Raw genomic sequence first — 20611 nt, 5'->3', positions numbered from 1 at the left:
ACAATCTAGGACTGCTGGCTCCCAACTGCTTGCCTGCCTGCCTTCCTGATTGCCCCTAACTGCTTCTGCCTGCCAGCCTGATCACCCCCTAACCACTCCGCTGCCAGCCTGGTTGATGCTTAACTGCTCCCCTGCCAGCCTGTTTGCCCCCAACTTCCCTCCTCTGCCAGCCTGGTCACCCCTAACTGCCCTCTCCTGCAGGGTTGATCACCTCCAATCGCCCTCCCTTGCAAGCCTGGTCCCTCTCAACTGCCCTCCCTTGCAGGCCGGGTGCCTCCCAACTGCCCTCTCCTGCTGGCCATCTTGTGGTGGCCATCTTGTGTCCACATGGGGGCAGGATCTTTGATCACATGGGGGCAGCTATATTGTGTGTTGCAGTGATGATCAATCTGTATATTACTCTTTTATTAGATAAGATAGAGGCCTGGTGCACGGGTGGGGGCCAGCTGGTTTGCCCTGAAGGGTGTCCCAGATCAGGGTGGGGTTCCCTTGGGGCGTGGGGCGGCCTGAGCAAGGGGCCTGTGGTGGTTTGGAGGCCGGCCACGCCCCCTGGCGACCCAAGAGGAGGCCCTGGTATCTGGGATTTATTTTCCTTCTACAATTGAAACTTTGTAGCCTGGAGCAGAGCCAAGCCTACTGTTCCCTCCGGGGCGGCAGCCATCTCTGTGGCAGTTAATTCACTTTCTACAGTTGAAACTTTGTTGCCTTAAGCGGGTGGGCCCGGCCAGGGTGTGCGGAAAGCTTTGCTTCCCCTGTTGCCGCCGGCAACCCTGGCCTGCTCTCTCAAGCTCCATTCTGTTGCCATTTGTTTGAATTTGTTTACCTTCTATAATTGAAACTTTGTAGCTTGAGTGGAGGCTTAGGCCTGCAATGGCTATGGAAAGCTTGGCTTCCTCTGTCACCTGGGAAACCTTGCTCTCTGTGGCTGTAGCCATCTTGGATTGGGTTAATTTGCATACTCGCCCTGATTGGCTGGTGGGTGTGGCTTGGCTGGTGAGCATGGCTTATGTAGCAGAGTGATGGTTAATTTGCATATTACAATTTTATTAGAGAAGATAGAAGAGTCATACAATACTTGTCCTTTTGTATGGGGCATACTTCACATATTTTCAAGATTCATCCAATTTTGTATCCTTAGTCAGAATTGCCTTCTTTTTTGAAAAATATTCCATTGTATGTATTATGATATTTTGCTTTTTCATTCATCTCTTTTTTTAAAATATATTTTATTGATTTTTTATTACAGAGAGGAAGAGAGAGGGATAGAGAGTTAGAAACATCGATGATAGAGAAACATTGATCAGCTGTCTCCTGCACACCCCCCACTGGGGACGTGCCCGCAACCAAGGTACATGCCCCTGACCAGATTTGAACCCGGGACCCCTCAGTCCGCAGGCCGACGCTCTATCCACTGAGCCAAACCGGTTTCGGCTTTCATTCATCTCTTGATGGACATTTGTGTTGTTTCCATCTTTTGGCTCTTGTTCATAAAGCTACTATCAACAAAGGTGTACAAGTATCTGTTTGAATTCTTGCATTGTTCTTTTTAGTGTATACCTAGGAGTGAAACTACTGGGTCATATGTTAATCCTGTTTAACTTTTGGAGGAGCTTTACCTAGACTGCTTCTTTTAAAAATATATTTTATTGATTTTTTACAGGGAGGGAGAGGGAGAGAAACATCGATGAGAGAGAAACATCGATCAGCTGCCTCCTGCACACCCCCTAGTGGGTATGTGCCCGCAACCAAGGTACATGCCTTTGACCAGAATCGAACCTGGGACCCTTGAGTCCAGAGGCCGAAACTCTATCCACTGAGCCAAGTATATCATTTTTAAAAAAATGTTTTTATTGGTTTCAGAGAGAGGGAGAGATAAATATCCATGAGAAGAATCACCGATCCGCCGTCTCCGGCATGCCCCCTACTGGGGATCGAACCCAGCAACGCATACATGTGCCCTGATCAGGAATCGAACCATAACCTCCTGATTCATGGGTTGACACTTTTTTTTTTTTTTTTAACTGTCTGTAAAAAACAGGGAAGAGAATTTTGCCGTGTCTAGACTTTTGTTTTCAGATATGCTCTGAATAGATCTGAAAATTAAGAATGGCATCTACTTTCTTCTGGTTTCCACTGTTGCTGTTGAAAGTCGTGTTAAGCTGTCATTTGTTTGGAGATCATGTTTTTCTCCCTCCGGCTGCTTTTAAGAACCTATTTCGTGAAGTATTTATTACTATACATCACATAGGTGTGAGTTTTTTTTATTTATTTTGCTTTATTTAGTCATCCAGCCAGCCAGCCAGCCAGCCAGCTTGGGCTTCTTCATTCTGATGAGGTGTCTGTCATCAATACTGCAAAGTTTCAGTCTCTGAACATCACCCCCACCATTCTCTTGGCTCTTTGTCACAGATTACCAAACCTATATTGTGTCTTGCTTACAAGTTAACATCTCTTCCTGGTTTTCAGTGATATATTGTGTATTTTACCACTCTTCCAATTTGTAAAAGATTTTTCTGTTAATTCATCTGCTAAATTTCCATTTTAACCATCATGCCAGCATTTATATGAACAGAATTCACTCTGTAAATTCTGTTTATTGACTTTCCAACTCAGATCATTTCAGGCAATTTCATTCTTTCATCATATTTCCTATACTCTCATTTTTTAAAACAACATTTCAGAATATAAAATAAATATTGGATCATTCCAGAATCTGCAAACTTTGCAAATTTAATGATACATATGAAGAGTCTTTTGATTCTTGCTCATGGTGGCTTTCTGTCTTTATATTTGTTATTACAAAGTATTTGATTATGAATAACTAGCAGCCCGTTTGCACGAAAGATTCGTGCAATAGACCTTCATTCACCTGGCTGCCTGCACCAGTTTTCTGCCAGCACCAGGGACCCAGGCCTTGGCTGTGGCCACCGCCTTCTGCCTTCTTTCAGGGTCGGGGCTTGGCCCCAGCCGGCAGCCTTGGGCTCTGCTGCACCCCAGTGTCCCTGCTAAGGATCATAGGAGCCGAGCCCCGGTGGTTGCCTGCGATCCGTGCAGGCTCCCCGCTGGAGGCTTTCCTGGCCTTGGGCTCCGCTGCACCCCAACGTCCCTGCGACAGTTTCCTGGTGGGCGTGGCTGGTGGGTGTAGCAAAGGTACGGTCAATTTGCATATTACTCTATTATTAGGTAGGATAAGTCCTTGGACTTCTGACTCTTTTGAGATCTGACTTGAAGGGGGTTTACTCTAAAGAAGATCCAAGCTTTCTTTGACTTAGGGAGATTTCTAAGCGATGGTGCCAATTCTAGATGTAACCCTATATAGAAGAGCTTCTTACTACCACTGAATTGTATACTAGTACTTAAAAGGGGAATACTTTTTCTACTGAGTTAGGCAGATATATCTACTTATTCTTTTCAGGGAATTTTGTGTATATTTGACCTCCCAAAGGTAAAAATCCAGGCTCTAAGTCTTGTCTATACTACTTGATTTCAATGTAATTTCTTTTAGTATAGACAGAGCTACGAGAACCTGTGAGCTATAAAAAGGTGACTTCCTGAATTCTGTCCCTTCAGAGATAAATATTTTAGGTACTAGAGGCCTGGTGCACGGATTTGTGCACCAGTGGGGTCCCTTGGCATGGCCTGCAGGATTGGGCTAAAACCAGCTCTCCAACATCCCCTGAGGGGTCCCAGATTGTGAGAGGGTGCTTTGCTGAGGGACCCCATCAGGGCCAGGGAGGGATGCGGGATGTTGGCCAGCCGGGGAGAGCTCCAGGGCATGTCCAGCCCATCTCACTCAGTCCTGACTGGTCGGACTCCAGCAGCAAGCTAACCTACCAATTGGTGCATCTGCCCCCTGGTGGTCAGTGCATGTTATAGCATGTGGTTGAGCGGCCTTAGCATATCATTAGCATATTATTATTTGATTGGTTGAACAGACAACCGGACAGTTATCATATTAGGCTTTTATTATATAGGATTACTGTTCTAAAACTTCTAATCATTTCATTTTTTTTTAAACTCTTGCATTATGAAGGGCCAGAAGAGAGTCAAAAGCATTTTGATCATCTTTACAGAATCATTTAACCAGTCACGATTTGTTTTGTTGTTAATCACCACTTCTAAATTTAGTTTGTTGGTGGTGTTTCTTTGCAAAATTGTGACAGGGTTTTCCACTGAGGTGGGGAGAAACTTATTTCCATGTTAGCATTGTAATAATCATGGAAAACCATTACAGCATCTAATTTCTTTGCTTTTAGAATGAATTCCTGGAGCAATCTTTTACATCTATGACATTTGATGAAAGGTATGTAGAATGCCAATAAACAGTCAAAACATTATATGAATACTTTAATGCAAAATGCTCAACACTTAAAATTAGCAAAGCTTCATTTAAATTAAAATTCCATTTAACTAAAGATGGTTAACCCCAAGAATTGTACAGTAGTTGATTTGTTACAGAATGCCAGTCCTGATTGGAAAGAGCAAGAATGGCATCATTAGCTGTCATTTCCTCCGTTACTTTTCTAAACCCTAAGGGTTGGGGGAGGGGATACTCAGACAGACACAGAACAAAATACAACCCAAATAAACTGCACAGTTTTAACCCATTTTGACTAAGCTGTCCAAGAAAACAGCTAGAGTCATAACTGGAGTATTGTTCCAGAGCTGAGGAGAGGTTTTTATTTTTATAGCTTGGTAGTTCTGCACTAAGTGAGAAGTCACAGTTGAAGGATGCATGTTCTGTAAATAGTAACTACATATACACATTTAGTGTCTGTAAACACTAGAAATATACATTAGACAGAGTACCCTCACCAGGTACAGTTTAAAAAAGATGAGGTAACATGAATCTCAAAGTCCACAGGAATCCTGCCTGAAGAGTTTGAACAGCTGCCAGTATTCACCTCCAATGTACAGGGCTCAAGGCGTCTCGAGGACCCTCGGTTTGCCAAAGCTGGATTCCCCAGCTTTCAGCATAGCAACTGCATCTTTGACTGCATGGTAGATAACATTCTTCACCTAAAGGAACAGAGGAGGTATGGTTAGTTTGCTGTTAAATCTAAAACCTGTTATTAAAAATAAACCTTTCCTGCCTGTTTTCATACCATTCTCTCGGAATTTAAAACTCAATATTCACTATGAAATGTCAGTACCTGAAAGGTCCCTGGGCTCTTTTAAGCCCGTATTTCATACACATTTTAAACCTATGCCTCCTTTGAAGAACTTTAAAGACCCCTTCTGTAGCCTTTGATGCCACGTGGCCCTGCCCCTGGCAAGTGCACAGAGAGGCAAGTCCAAAGGTACAGTTTTATTTTTCAGTTTATATTTTCCCCTAGTTTTCAAACATAAAATTATGTTACTTGGTTGACTATTAAAAGTCCCTAAAAAACCTACCCACTCAGGCCCTCTTTGGGTCCCAGAGATTCTGTTCTGCTCTACCCAAGGGTGAGACTACTGCAACACTAAAGGTCTGTGTTCAAGACCCCCGCCTGGCAGCTCAGCCAGGATCCTCAGTCAGATCTATTCACTTTTAACACTCAAGACTTTCTCTCCAGATAGTCCCTTACAGACCAAGGTGAGATTTCCTGCTTGCTCCTCCTTTGTCTAAGTAGACAATGAAATTCAAAATAAAGCAGTTCATCAAATCACTGGACCAAGAGTGAGTTCACTGACTTTATAAGGTAAGTAATGGGCCATGAAGCCAGAGTCAGCCAATGCCAGGAATCAGTGCTATTTTTACCTGTAATTTGTCTTCATGATTAGTATGAGTCTGTGACAGGTAACGGAATTCCTGAGTAAGCCAGAAGCAGTGTTTCACATGCTCTGGGGAAACAAAATCTTCAGCCACTTTGATACAGCTATATAAGTTATGAACCTGAAAAATACCAAGTCACATCAGTAATACAGAAGTTCTTAGTAAAGCCAGAAAAAAGGACAAAGTACTGGTTCTTGCCTGATGTGGAGCTCCTGCTGGGATAAACACCACATCCCCAAGAAACTGTACAATAGCCCAGCCTTGAACTCCATACTCTTGATGAAGACGCTTCCTTAGGGATCTGTCTAAATACCAACTCTGATCATGAATGGGATCGTGGTCTGCTGGGTTTTCTTGACCTTGCTCTTCTGATACCTAGAATATATTAAAAATATTATGAAACTGAGCAATATGCTAAGGCCTAATGAAGGCATTCCTCCCCGCGAATCGTGTGGGCAGCCAGTAACTGCCATATAGGCCTTCTTTATATAAGTGCCTTATTAGCAAAGATGAGTAGCCCTCAAAGACATTACGTAAAGGAATGAAGGAAAGACTGAAAGAAATGAGGCTTCCCTTTTATCATTTCCTCTAAACAGACTGGTAGCTTCTGTATATGTATATGTGTATGTGTATATGTATATGTATGTGTACATATAGTTAATCTCCACCTGAGGATATTTTTCCACTGATTTTTAGAGAGAGTGGAAGGGGAAGAGACATAGACACATTGGTTGGTTGCCTCCCACTTGCTCCCCAACCAGGGATGGGGATCGAGCCTGCAACTGAGGTACATGTCGTGGACAGGAATCAAACCCAGGACTCTCAGTCCACTGAACCAAACCAGCTAGGGCAGCCTGTATACTTTTGTAAATACAAATTTGGACAGTATTTTGGTCTCTAGACTTTTAAGTATTAGTTGGCCCAAGCTCCATTTTGCATATAATAAACACCTGTATAATCTGAATTATGAAATAGTCACCAAGATTAAATTTGTTTATTCTAGACCCAGTATCAGACAGCACAGACTCAGGGTGACACTATTAAAAGAAACAATATGGTGATTAGCAGGTTTTCTTGAGTCAAATGACCCTTAGCCAGAAACACTTGGATTCAAAGAAATATTGTTCAGGGCTAGGTGTATTCATATCCATTGCTCATGAATAGCTGGAGGATATCAACCACAGGTATCTAAGCTGCCACCAGCAGCCTCATGGCCAACCATGTTAAAAACTGAATACACTCATCTTTCCAGCTGCCTAGAACTTCCACAGACAGCCCTTTGCGAGTAGCTGCCAAGTAGACTCAGAATCTTCAAAACCACTCCCATCTCTTTCCAGTGACCCTTCACAAGCTAACAGCCACAAGCAGGGCTGGAGGCCTTCCTGACCTGCTTCTGTGTGAGGGCAGACAAGACCAACAGTCTTTTGTAACTCACTCAGAACATGGTATCAAGGGCCAGGAATGATACACAACTTATGAAGTGCTTAGATTTTCAAGTCAATAAAAAAACAAATTACATGCTATGAGATGGTCAGAGGAAGTAACTTATAAAAGAGCATAAAAAATTGCAAATGCACTATAATATAAAACACTATACTATAAGAGACAAGGGCTCTTTTCAGAGGTGTGAACCTAATCATTTAAAAATCCTGTTTCTTAGCAACCAGCTTCAGCCTATCCAATCTGACAGGCAGAGATTTAAACTTTGAGGTTGTGATAATTCCCCAGTAACCCAGTCAGTTCTTGAATATGTAGTAATTTATATTGCTACTAGAGGCCCGGTACACACAATTCATGCACAGGTAGGGTCCCTAGGCCTGGCCGGCAGTCAGGGCCCATCTGTGGACAACTGGCAAGGCGGATCAGGGGGCCCCTGCTGGCACCCGCCTTGGCTGGCCTGGGGCCAGCTCCTGCATTGAGTGTTTGCCCAGTGATGGTCAGTGCGCGTCATAGCGACCAGTCGTTCTGCCATTCAGTTGATTTGCATATCAGGCTTTTATTATATTATACAGGATAGGATTTCCCCATGCCTCTCTCCATATGCCATAGGGTAAGGAGCACACCTTTTTAAGGAATTCTCGTATCTTCTCCGTGTCCTTAGCAGCATATATGTGCCAGAGAGCCCCTGGTTTCTCTTTTCCTTCAATAAATCGCTTTATTGTGAGTTCATCAGAGTCTCCATCTTGAATAGTTTTAAGGACTTCTGGAGCAGGAGAAAGCAAACATCAGCACACAGTCTCCAGATAGGAGAGTGAGCCCCACTTTTACCTCAGCACCCTACCTTCTTCTTGGTCATACTGTCCTTTTGGAATTCCCACATAGACCATGACATTAGCTGCATCAGATACATCTAAGTGAAGATTTGTTGTTCCATATTTCCGATCTTCTGGAGTAATTAATCCTGCAAACAGAAAATGCCTTAAATATACTAAAGGTAACAAAGGCTGACAGTCTTTCCTACTCCCTGGAGGGTACCTGGTCATATAATTGAAGAGATGCTTCTCTAATCATGTAAAAATAAGAGAACAATATTTAACACTAGAGCCCAGGTGCACGGATTCATGCACCGGTGGGGTCCCTCAGCCTGGCCTGTGCCCTCTCGCAATCTGGGAACCCTCAGGGGATGTTGGACTGCCAGTTTCGGCCTGATCCCCATAGGCCAAGGCCGACATCCTCCAAGGGATGTAGTAATGCACAAAGCAGCTGGTAGCTGGGGAGGAGCCAGGGCTGGACACCATGCCGCTTCCACTCACCCGGCCCCGCTGTGCCTGCTGCTGCTCCGTAGCACACTGCCATGGAGGTAGGTGAGGTTCGTGCCGCTGCAGCAGTGCTTGCCAGCCATGAACCCAGCGTCTGACGCCCCTTAGTCAGCTGAGCAGCACTCCTGCTATGGGAGCGCACTGACCACCAGGGGGCAGCTCCTGCATCGAGAGTCTGCCCCCTGGTGGTCAGTGCACATCATAGCAACCAGTCAAACGGTCATTTGGTCGCTTAGGCTTTTATATATATAAACTAGAGGCCCAGTGCACGAATTTGTGCATGAGTGGGGTACAGCCAGCGCACCCAGATCAGGGCCGATTGGGCTGGGCCAGCTGGGGGGAGGGGCCGCAGGCAGTTGGCCAGTGGCTCCGCTCCCTGGTTGAACTCCCGATCGAGGGGACAATGTGCATATTAGCCTTTTATATAGGATTATTTTATCCTTTCAACTATTAAAATCATCTTATTTAATATTTAATCATAAATATAATAAAAGAAGTATAATAAACCATCTCCTAATATGAGGGCTTTGGTTTTTAGTGATAGGCAAAAGGTCCCTGACAGACCCTTCTGCTGAGAATAACTAAAAATCCTGGATCAAATAATTGGGAAAATAATTTAAAAAAAAAAAAAAGAATCACTGTGCTCACAAGAAAAGATAAGAAGCCAAAACTAGGAAGCAGGGCACGGCCAATGCTAGCAGGGGAGTGGAGCCACAAGAGCACACTGAGGAGCCATGGTTCTGACACCCAATCGTTAACAAATGACCACTCTTTAATGATGTTTGTGGTAAGGTATAAGGTGTCTGAAAGTGAACACATTTTTATTTTCTTCAATCCCTAACTGCTTACTCTGGATGGAAACAAGTTTGTCACAGGAAAAGCTTTTCTAGAATAATGCTGCCATCTACTGGAATCTAGATCTGCTGCCACCTATTTCAGCAAGCAGAAAATTTACAATCAAACCTTGAATCGACCTTCTCCCATCTGAACAATTTGGTTCTCCACCAAGTTGTTCACAGAAAAAAGTCTTGGTTGTCAAACAAGTTTCAACGTTCTCCACCTGACAACCCTGTCTTGCTGATACATCAACATGACGAAAAGCAACTCTAAGGCCACAAAGGACAGAATGTGAGTCAGTCTACCGTGCTGTGAATATTTTCCTGCTTGTTGGTTTTTGCTTTTGTTGCTGGTAAAATGGACACTTAGCAAGATTTTAAAATATAAAGAGGCCATCAAGTGTGCTGATGTTGCTAAGGGTGTGAAAGTGCTCACAAAACAAGGGATCACAGGCAACTAAAGAGGTAGAAAAACTTTTGTTGATTTGGCCAAAGAAAGCAGTTAGCTAGTGACCGCATTTTGGAGGCAGTGATATGTGAACCAGCAAAGATGCTGCACCCCTGGAACAAGTGCTGAAAGTGATTCATTTAAGGCCAGGAGAGAGTGATTCAATAAATTAAGAAGTGCTTGTATATAGATTAAACAGTACATTAGACATGTACTGTATATAAGAAAGGTTAAAACGGGGAATCATTTGGGGGTCTGGAATGAATTCAATTTACACTCTTTCTAAATGAATTGGTTTTCAAACAAATTGACTTCTCAAATAGCCTTTTGGAACAAATGAAGTTTGAGAACCAAGGTTCCACTGTATTTGAAAACTCAGATGACCACTTCTACCCTTTGAAGCTTCATTTCAATAAAACATGGATATTCACATTATGCAACATTATACCCTTTACTTCTGTGGAAAAATGCTTCATTTACATAAACCCCTACTGTGAGCAGATTATCTGAGATCCTGACTATCCAGCTACTTTGAAGGGCTTGAGTGAAGTGAACTCACTTAGGGAACATGATATGGGCTTCAGGTATATTCAGAGCTCTCTAATCTGAGACCTGAGAAGCAAAGGGGACCTCTCCCTGTGTGTCCTCTCTCCCACAGACCATCCTCACCCCAGGCTGGCAGAACTATCTTAGGCATCTAGTCAGTGGGAGTTCCCCAACCCTGCTCCTGGTGGTGCTCTGGGCTGACTCTACCATAAAAGAATGGTGGTACTGAGGTCCAAACACTTGCTCCCCCAAAAAATGTCTCTGAAGAACATGGCAAAGATGCCAAAGACTTTACTTTCTTCTAGAGGACTGCCATCCCATCCTCAAGTCAGAGATTAGAGTTGGAAGTAATTATGGAAGAAATAAAACCAAGTAACTTATTAAAAAACCTAAAAAATGGGAGTCAAATAGTATAAACTATATCAAATTCACTGAATGATTCAAACAACTGAAATTTCATTCAACAATAAATTGGTAAACAACCCTTTCAAAATGGCCAACTATAATCCAAACCTGAACAAAGATCCTACATAAAACAGGTCAACAGAAGCAGCTGAAATTGTAGAAACCAATCTCAATCCTGAGCAATCTTTATTGAACAGTTTATCAAGTCATGGCCAAAGAATAAAAACCCAATTCAAAGGGTACTTTAACTACTAACTTAACCTTTTGCACTCGGATGTCCAGTGTGACTCGACACGGTTAGCATTGGTAGCAGCTCGTATGTATTTGAAATATAAAAAAATCCAAATAAATAAGTTTGTATGAAAAGAAACTCCAGTTTTTTATTCTACTGCCACGCTTTGTAAAATCTGGGGTATTTAAAAAATTAAATCCCAAGTAGAATAAAGGAATCGAGAAAAAAGCGAGTGCAAAGGGTTAAGTAACTAGTACTACCCATTGACAAAGAACATTACATTTAAGAGTAGATGTTAAAACAGCTGGAATGCTTGTAGAATGACTTGAATGTCCAGCAACACTGAAATGACTAATAAAATGCCATTGATTCAACAATGTACAATACAACTATTAAATGTTATCTTACCAAAGATGACTAAGGACTAATTTGATAGAGTGAAGTCAGCATCATGGTGGAGTGAGAAGACACCTTTGTTTCTCCCCTTAAATTTACAAGTAGCATGACTATAACTCAACAACAGATACTCACCCCCTTCACGCTCAACACACAAACACACCTGAAAGATCCACCCATTGAAACATCTCAAGATGGGGCAGATTGGAATGAGAAGGGGAGACAAGATTGGTGGAACGGATAGCAAGAGTGGTTGCACATAGAGTTGAGTGCCTACCATGGTTCCAGTGAGTTCAGAAGCCAAAATGGGGACAGGGAGGGAGTCAGACTGAAACCCTCACACTATAGCCTGGATTGTAAGAGGGGCAAAAGCAGTAGAACCCTGAGAAAAATTACCTCCCTTCTCCCTTTCCCATCCTAGCAGACCCTGGTAGAGGTGGTTGGGAAGCTTAACCTTTTGCACTCGGATGTCGAGTGTGACTTGACACGGTTAGCATTAAATCCCGAGTAGAATAAAGGAATTGAGAAAAAAGCAAGCGAGTGCAAAGGGTTAAAGCAGCGCAGCACTGCCGACAGCCATTACTGGAATGAGGACAGAGCCACGCATGTTAAATTTGTCTTCACATGCCCACCCATCTAGACAGAGACTGGTGAAGAAAGATGAGAAGCCCAGACAGTGGGAGTACCCACAGCAGATGCTGGCATGGGGGCGAAGCCAAAGATCACACACTTGTCTTCCTATGCCCAGTTCATCCAGCAGAGCCCATTAGAGGCAGTGGAGACACCTCCAACAAAACAACACAGTGGGGCCAGTGATCATTAGTAAGAAGTTAGTGCTAGGAGCTCACTGAACCAGTTCTATACCACCCACCATAAACCCACACCACAGTGGTAGTGCCCCATAACCAAGGTGAGCTGGTCACAGTAAATATGTAGCATTTTTCTTAACCAAAGTGGCGCTGCTTCACCTCAAGAGGAAAAATAAAACAACACATAACAAAAACACCTTGTACTGTAACACCATCTATTGGAAAAAAATAGAAGTAACCCTACCCATCAAGTCTCTAAATTGTTGAGAATAAAACAGCATCTAAACAAAAGAACTCATATCTCAAATGCACAGGCAGATAAATAATCTGTCAAATACCTTGAACCATCACAGTAACATGGAAGTACAGAAAGAAAATGAAATGTCTCCTGACATAAAACTCAAAGTCCTGGGAGAATGTGACTTAAATGACAGAGATAAGCTCAATGAGATACAAGAGAACTCAGAAAGGCAGTTCCATGAACTCAGGAAGGAAATTAATGAACAAAAGCAGCACTTTACCAAAGAGATTGAAACTATAAAAGAACCAAATAGAAATTCTGGAACTGAAAAACTCAATAAATAAGATGAAGAATACATTAGAGAGCACTGGAAACAAAGCAAACCAGATGGAAGAGAAATTTAGTGAGCTCAAAGGAACGCAGAAATGACCCAGGAGGAAGAAGAAGAGAACTAAAAGTTAAAAAAAGAAAAAAAGAACTTGCCCTGATCAGTATGGCTCAGTTGGTTGAATGTCGACCTATGTACCAAGAGGTCATCGATTCAATTCCCAGTCAGGGCACGTGCCTGTGTTGTGGGCTCGATCCTCAGTAGGGACATGAAGAAGGCAGCCTATCGATGTTTCTCTCTCATCAATGTTTCTCTCTCCCCCTTCCTCTCTCTCTCAAACCAAAAAAGAAACCATAATAAAAACTATCTGATTCCATAGAAAGAGCAACATAAGGATAATGGGTATACCAGATGGAGAAAAGGAGAAAGGAACACAGAATCTACTCAAAGAAATAGTTAATCAGAACTTCCCAAGCCTTAGGAAACATATGCCAAATAGCCAAAACAATCTTCTCTGAAAACAGACAAAGTTGGAATTATCACACTACCTGATATCAAACTATAGTACAAGTCAGACAGAGAAAGACAAATATCATATGGTTTCACTTAAATGTGAAATCTAAAAAACAAAATAAATGAGCAAAGAAAACAAACTCATAGGTACAAAGTGATGGTTGTCATACCATACTTTAGGAAGCAGACAAAATTTTTTTTTTCATGAATGGAAGAGGATTGGGGGCTAGGTAAAAAAGGTGAAAGGGCCGGCTGGTGTGGCTCAGTGCTTGAATGTCAACAAATGAGCCAGGAGGCTGTGGTTCGATTCCCTGGTTGGTGCACATGTCCAGGTTGTGAGCTCAATTCCCAGTGTGGGGTGTGCAGGAGGCAGCAGATCGATGATCCTCTCTCATCATTGATGTTTCTATCACTCTCTCCCTCTCCCTACTTCTCTAAAATAAAATAAAAAGGTGAAAGGATTAAGAAGTACAAATTTGTAGTTACAAAATAGTTATGGATATTAAAGCACAGCATAGGGAATATAGTCAGTAATTTATATATAATTATATATATATAAAAGCCTAAGTGACTGGCTGACCAGCTGGAGCTCATGAAGGAACTGCCCCTGGTGGTCAGTGCCCTCCCACAGCAGAAGCACCGCTCAGCTAACATATGGGCACCAGACGCCGGGCTCACGGCTGGCGAGCGCAGCTGGGGCGGTGTGAGCCTCTTCTGTGGATCCCCTGGGCGCCAGAGTGGTGGCGGTGGCAGGCGCAGTGGGGCCAGGATGAGCAGGAGCAATGCGGACATTGGGCTGGAGCCCAATGAGCTGGCGGGTAAGGCCAGGCTGTGGTGGCACAGAAGTCCACTGATCCCCATGGGTGTAGGGCTGAGGGACCCTACTGGTGCATGAATCCATGCACCAGGCCTCTAGTCCTCTCTTATAAAATGGCAATATGCAAATTAACCATCACTCCGCTATATAAGCCACACCCACCAGCCAAGCCGGGTGAGTATGCAAATTAACCCCATCCAAGATGGCTACAGCCACAGAGAGCAAGGTTTCCCAGGTAACAGAGGAAGCCAAGCTTTCCCATAGTGGTTGCAGGCCTAAGCCTCCACTCAAGCTACAAAGTTTCAATTATAGAAGGTAAACAAATTCAAACAAATGGCGGCAGAATGGAGCTTGAGAGAGCAGGCCAGGGTTGCCAGCGGCAACAGGGGAAGCAAAGCTTTCCGTACACCCTGGACGGGCTCACCCACTTAAGGCTACAAAGTTTCAATTGTAGAAGGTGAATTAACTGCCACAGAAATGGCTACCGCCCGGGAGGGAACAGCAGGCTTGGTTCTGCCCCAGGTTACAAAGTTTCAATTGTAGAAGGAAAATAAATTCCAGATACCAGGCCTCCGCTTGGGTTGCCAGGGGGCGTGGCCGGCCTGCAAACCACCACAGGCCCCTCCCTCAGGCCGCCCCACGCCCCAAGGGAACACCACCCTGATCAGGGACACCTTTCAGGGCAAACCAGCTGGCCCCCACCCCTGAATCAGGCCTCTATCCTATCTAATAAAAGAGTAATATACAGATCGATCATCACTGCAACACACAATATAGCTGCCCCCATGTGGTCAAAGATCCTGCCCCCATGTGGACACAAGATGGCCACCACAAGATGGCCAGCAGGAGAGGGCAGTTGGGAGGCACCCGGCCTGAAAGGGAGGGCAGTTGAGAGGGACCAGGCTTGCAAGGGAGGGCAGTTGGAGGTGATCAACCCTGCAGGAGAGGGCAGTTAGGGGTAACCAGGCCGGCAGAGGAGGGAAGTTGGGGGCAAACAGGCTGGCAGCGGAGTGGTTAGAGGGTGGGAGTGGTTAGAGGGTGATCAGGCTGGCAGGCAGAAGCGGTTAGGGGCAATCAGGAAGGCAGGCAGGCAGGCAGTTGGGAGCCAGCAGTCCTGGATTGTGAGAGGGATGTCCGACTGCCCGTTTAGGCCCGATCCCACCAGGATCGGGCCTAAACGGGCAGTCGGACATCCCTCCAGGAGTCCCAGATTGGAGAGGGTACAGGCTGGGCTGAGGGACAACCCCCCACCGTGCACGAATTTCGTGCACCGGGCTTCTAGTATTATAATAACTATGTATGGTGTCAGGTGGGTAGTACATAAACTTATCAAGAGGATCACCTTGTAAGTTATATAAAACTGGAGGCCCAGTGCATAAAATTTGTGCACTGGGGGGTGGGGGGAGGGTCCTTTAGCCCAGCCTACACGCTCTCACAGTCTGGGAGCCCTCACGGGATGTCCGACTGATGGCTTAGGCCCACGCCCCAGGGAGTGGGCCTAAGCCATCAGTTGGATATCCTTAGCACTGCCGCCTCGGCGGGAGAGGCTCCTGCCACTGTGCTTGCCATCCGTGAGCCCGGCTTCTGGTTGAGCAGCACTCCCCTGTGGGAGCGCACTGACCACCAGGGGGCAGTTCCTGCATTGAGTGTCTGCCCCCTGGTAGTCAGTGCGCATCATAGCAACTGGTCGTTCCACCGTTCAGTCAATTTGCATATTAGTCTTTTATTACATAGGCTATCTAACCACTGTGCCGTACATCTGAAATTAATATAATATGGAATGTCAATTGAATTTGAAAAAAATAATAAAGTTGTACACGTGAAGTATGTTTTTAACCTATGTTACCCCAATAAACTTAATTTTAAAAATTTGGAAAGGGCTATTAAACTACATGTAAAGACTTTACAATGTATTAGATATAGAAGAGAGAAAAATAAAAAATTGCATATGCCCAACAACTACAACTATGAAAGTAAATACACAAACATCTGGCCAGGACTGAAAGGAAATATGCAAAAATGAAGCCTACTGCTGTGTTAAGTGTTGGGGTTATACATATTTTTCATCCCCTCAACCAAAAAAAAAAAAAAAAAAATCAGTTTTCCAACATTTTAATTTGCTCTATCCTATTGTAATTTTTTCAAGTAATTTCCTCCTTACCGTAAGCATTATACATCTTGGGGCCCAGATCTGGCCTAACAAAGTAGTTTGGCAGCCTAGAGGCCAAGTTCAGTTTGCCATCTCTCCGTGTGTACTCGGGCAGTGGAATGTTGGCCATCAGGTCATCAAACCTGGTACAAAACAAAGAATTTGAAAAATAAAGTTGGCTTTCTAATTCATTATTATATGATTTGTTCCTTCTACACAAGAGGAACAAACAAAAATACCTAGCTCATGAAGATGGAGACAGCTGAACATTAACAATATTCAAAAATCAGAATTATAGAGGTTATAATCCTTCCTTCACCACAAAAAATGTATCAAAATGATCTGGAATATTTCAGACAAAAGATATGAACAATGAATTTTCTGGACACTCGGATTTATTCATTAGTTCTGAGGATACTTTTCAAGGTTCAAGCTCAAATCAGGAAAATTAATCTACCAATCTAGCGGTCTCATTGTCTAACACAAGACTGACTATATCACACGGAACCCTGGCAGTTCAGATCCCACTACTGCCTCAAATTCAGCACCTGCACACCTCAGCCGCCTCTTCTCTGGCAGAGCACTGCAGGGAAAACACGCAGAGCCAGATCTAAACCTCAGTAACTTATCTCACTTGGAAACACACATCTCCAAAGTTTAGAGAGTAGAAAGGAAAAATCAGCCCCAGTAAAACCATGGCAACTTTCATATTTCCCTGAGAACTATTTTCTCACACCATCTCAAAAAAGAATTTATTCTACCAAGTCAAGAACTGAACCATCTACCCCCCCAACCCCCCATCATACCTGGAAGGCATCATATCTCTAAAATCTTCTCCTGGTGGCCAGTCCTTAAGTTTCAACACCATTGGTTCTTTTTCATTTTTTAATCGGTCTGAAAAACAACCAGAATAACTGAATTGCTCCTATTAACTCAAAAATAGACCAAAATAAATGGCAAATTAGCATTTTATGCGTAACAATGCAAATAAAATTTATTTATCAATGTAAAATTTCATAGCCTGATACATTTTGTATATAAATATTTTTCTTTAATATTCCCGTCCATCAATTGCTAACTTCTACAGTGCAAAGAAATCCATCCATACCCAGGAGGCAGTAAGAGGTAGCAAAATAAAGATCACCAACTCATTTGTATCGGGGCCCTATCTTTTCTAGATGCTTATTAAACTACTACTCATTCTTTGAGATTTCAGCCACTCCTTTTGCCCATTATCTAGGTGGTGTTTGACAGTTGTCCCTCTCACTCTTATCCAGTCTCCTCTTGCATACCGAGTTCTGGAAGGAGTGAGCAGCTCCGCAGTGAATAAACAGCAATGCAAGTTAACAATCAAAGACCACAGGGGGAACAACAAACCATTTTCTGAGGCTAACATGAAATAGAAATGACTTGTCCAGCTGGGTGTCTGAGTGGTTGAGTGTTGACCTATGAACCAGGAGGTCACAGTTTGATTCCTGGTCAGGGCACATGCCCAGGTTGCAGGCTTGATCCCTAGTAGGGGATGTGCAGGAGGCAGCCTACCAATGATTCTCTCCCATCATTGATGTTTCTCTTTCTTTCCCTTCCTCTCTGAAATCAATAAAAATATATTTTTAAAAAAGAACTAGAAATGACTTGTTTTACTCAGAGAGACAGAAACTGATGTTCTGTCTAGGGAGACCTAGGGCCAACAGGGCTCACTCTGCCCCACCCTGGCAGATACAGATTTTAATGAACACTGTTTTTGTATGATAGAACTACTACCTATTGCAGGTAATGCCAAGGAATCAAGACCCAAGGAGCTCTCATTGGAAAAGATATATTGATAATTATGGTTAACAGCAATGACAACCACTTTTGCACCTCTCATTGGAAAAGATATATTGATAATTATGATTAACAGCAATGACAACCACTTTTGTACTTCTTGCTGTGTTCTAGTCTCTGCTAAGTGTTTTAATGATTTAATCCTTGCAACCAAACCAATATCCCAATGAGATGAAGCCCTTTTTAATATTCTCAATTTTAGATGAGGAAATTGACAGATGTCCAAGGGCATCCAGCAGAATTGGAACTGCAATCCAGGTTTGACTTCAGAGAATGAGGAGGAGGGGGTACAGGGTAGTGTTGAAGGCCCTGACATCTCCCACTTCAGCCCAATCTGTGACAATGAGGGGCAATAATAACTCCAGGACTTCCTGCCATACTGGCTGAAGCTTTGTTGAGTCTGCCTTGCAGTTGACTCCTTCTCATGCCAGTTCTGCTTCCCACCTCTCTCTTCATTTCGGATAAATATTTTCCGTCTGAAACTCCATCTTGGCATCTACCTATGGAAAACCCCATCATGTCTTATGTAAGGATTAAGTATAACTTTATTATAAAGTCTGTGAAAGTATGGGCCATGACCTATAAATGTGGGTAACGGGATAAGGAAGCAGGAGAGTAAAATGTGAAAGTATGTCTAAAAAGAATGAGTGGTGAATGAGCATATTTGAATTACTGAGTTTGAGGAATGAACTGGCTGAACCTTCCAGCAGAGATGGGGGCCTGGGGACCCACTGCTGTGCTGATGGGAACCACAGGGCCCAGTGTGCACTTCATGTTCTTAGAAACAGTTTACTGATTGGCCAATCACAGACAGGGCCAAACCTTAGCACAGGCCACTCTAGCCTTCTTTTAGCTACAATCCCTGCTCATCCACATGGAGTAGACAGTGACCAGGAGACCCTGTATTAAATGAATCCACATTCCCTGGCACCTTCAGGTCTATTTACCTTAAGCAATTAAAAAAACAGATAGATGAAGATGAGACACATAACCACCAGCCTCGTTTCATAAGCCCTGGCTCTGTGGTACCCTCCTGCTGGGCACAAGTGGAAGCACCTGAAGGATAGACACTACAAAATGAACTTGTCTTAGTTCAAAAACACAAACTTTGAAGAAGAAATGGGAAGAGAAGACACTAATTTTAAACTCTAAATCCTGGAAAATGCTGCTGTTGCCACTGAAGTGTCTCAGATTCCTGTCCCTCCTTTCAAATCCTCAACACCCATGAAAGATCTTTAATACGTACTTGGAACATCTTCAAATCCATCCCAGAAATCTCCTACTGTGGCTCCTGTGATGATTTCATTGGTCCTGCAATTAACTAGGTCGACTTCCTGACCTCCAAATTCTTTCCTGAAGGATTCAGGTTTCCAAAGTTCAGTGTTCAATTTGTGATGCACTCCTGACACCATTACTGGCTAAAGAAGAGAACAAAGACTTTAGTTTGAACTCCTCCCGCTCTGACCCCACACCTGTGGCAGCTACTGGCTTGTTTGTCTATAGGTCATCTTATCTCAGATCCCAAAGTGCCAGCTTACACTTCTGTGCACCCACAGCATTTCCTGTCTTCATCATATCTGTTACAAACATCCCTTGCTCTCAAACTACCTTAGTAAGCTTCTAGGAGCAAGAACTCCACTCCCAGTATTCACAGAATACCAGTGCCAAAACTCAGGGTAGGCAGAAGATGTGGTAAGACAAAGGCCAGCAGGAGAGTCCTGTCTAAACAGGGCACTGCCACTGGCCTCCAACCTGTTGTTGCTAGGCAGAAATATGGACCTGAGGTTGCCAAGTCCTTTAGTTCTCTAAGACAAGCCAGAAATGCTGAACTTTGTGAAATCTGACTAAAATATTGGCAATCAGTTCAATTAAAAAAATTATGTTATTCATGCTCTTGGTCTAAATTCCGTCTGTTACTGTCGTCATGAGCAAATCTTAGTACACAGGGCTGAAAAAAAATTTTTTAGAATTTTTTTTGTTAAATATATACATTTTTCTGTATGGCAATTCCCTAGCCTTGTCCAAGAGGAAAGTATTCCTTTAGTGAGGACTCCATTTAGCCCGGAAGAAAAGCCAAAGATTCAGACAACACAAACCAAAACAAGAAAGCAGAGGAGCAGGTGTACATAGCCATTCATCTCCTAAACTATCAACCAAAACTTAAGATGCAGTGCATTGACTGGTGTTTCTCAGTGGTTAGAATATCGGCCTGGCACTGAACGGTCTTGGGTTCGATTCCTGGTCAAGGGTATGTACCTGGGTTGTACGCTCTGCCCCCGGTCGGGGTGCAAGTGGGAGGCAACTAGTCAATGTGTCTCTCTCACATCGTTCTCTCTCTCTCTTTGTCCCACCCTTCTTTCCAATCTCTCTGAAAAAAGCAATGGAAAAAGAAATCCTTGGATGAGAATTAAAAAAAAAAAATTTTTTTTAAGCTTAAGATGAAGCAATGCTGCCTTGTAAAGCAGACCCCCTGGGAGACTACACATCAATTACAAGATAAACCACCTGGCTCTGGCCCACCTAAAACTGCCTTCAGCACAAGGTTTTAAT

The 20611-nt window shown here is 43.5% G+C and overlaps 1 protein-coding gene across 4 annotated transcripts in view; it reads right to left on the bottom strand.

The window, feature by feature from the left end:
• Window positions 1–1501: 1501 nt before the first annotated feature.
• Window positions 1502–20611, bottom strand: part of KDM3A (lysine demethylase 3A) — a 59241-nt gene continuing 40131 nt past the window's right edge. For 2 of the 4 annotated variants that reach the window (XM_079792038.1, XM_079792041.1), the window contains 8 exons: window positions 19308–19479; window positions 17041–17128; window positions 16247–16377; window positions 8037–8156; window positions 7819–7958; window positions 5954–6130; window positions 5741–5875; window positions 1506–5019 (listed from right to left, as the gene is read on the bottom strand). In XM_079792038.1, coding sequence (XP_079648164.1) covers window positions 4921–5019; window positions 5741–5875; window positions 5954–6130; window positions 7819–7958; window positions 8037–8156; window positions 16247–16377; window positions 17041–17128; window positions 19308–19479 — 1062 coding nt within the window. In that variant the 3' untranslated portion in view covers window positions 1506–4920. Of the gene's footprint in view, window positions 5020–5740; window positions 5876–5953; window positions 6131–7818; window positions 7959–8036; window positions 8157–16246; window positions 16378–17040; window positions 17129–19307; window positions 19480–20611 lie in introns of all 4 variants that reach the window. The other 2 variants (XM_079792039.1, XM_079792040.1) reach the window with 2 other exon arrangements.

Source organism: Cnephaeus nilssonii (assembly GCF_951640355.1).
Source record: "Cnephaeus nilssonii genome assembly, chromosome: 15".
Lineage (NCBI taxonomy): Eukaryota > Metazoa > Chordata > Mammalia > Chiroptera > Vespertilionidae > Cnephaeus > Cnephaeus nilssonii.
The sequence above is the reverse complement of the archived record's forward strand: the minus strand, read 5'-3'. Positions and strand labels throughout refer to the sequence as shown.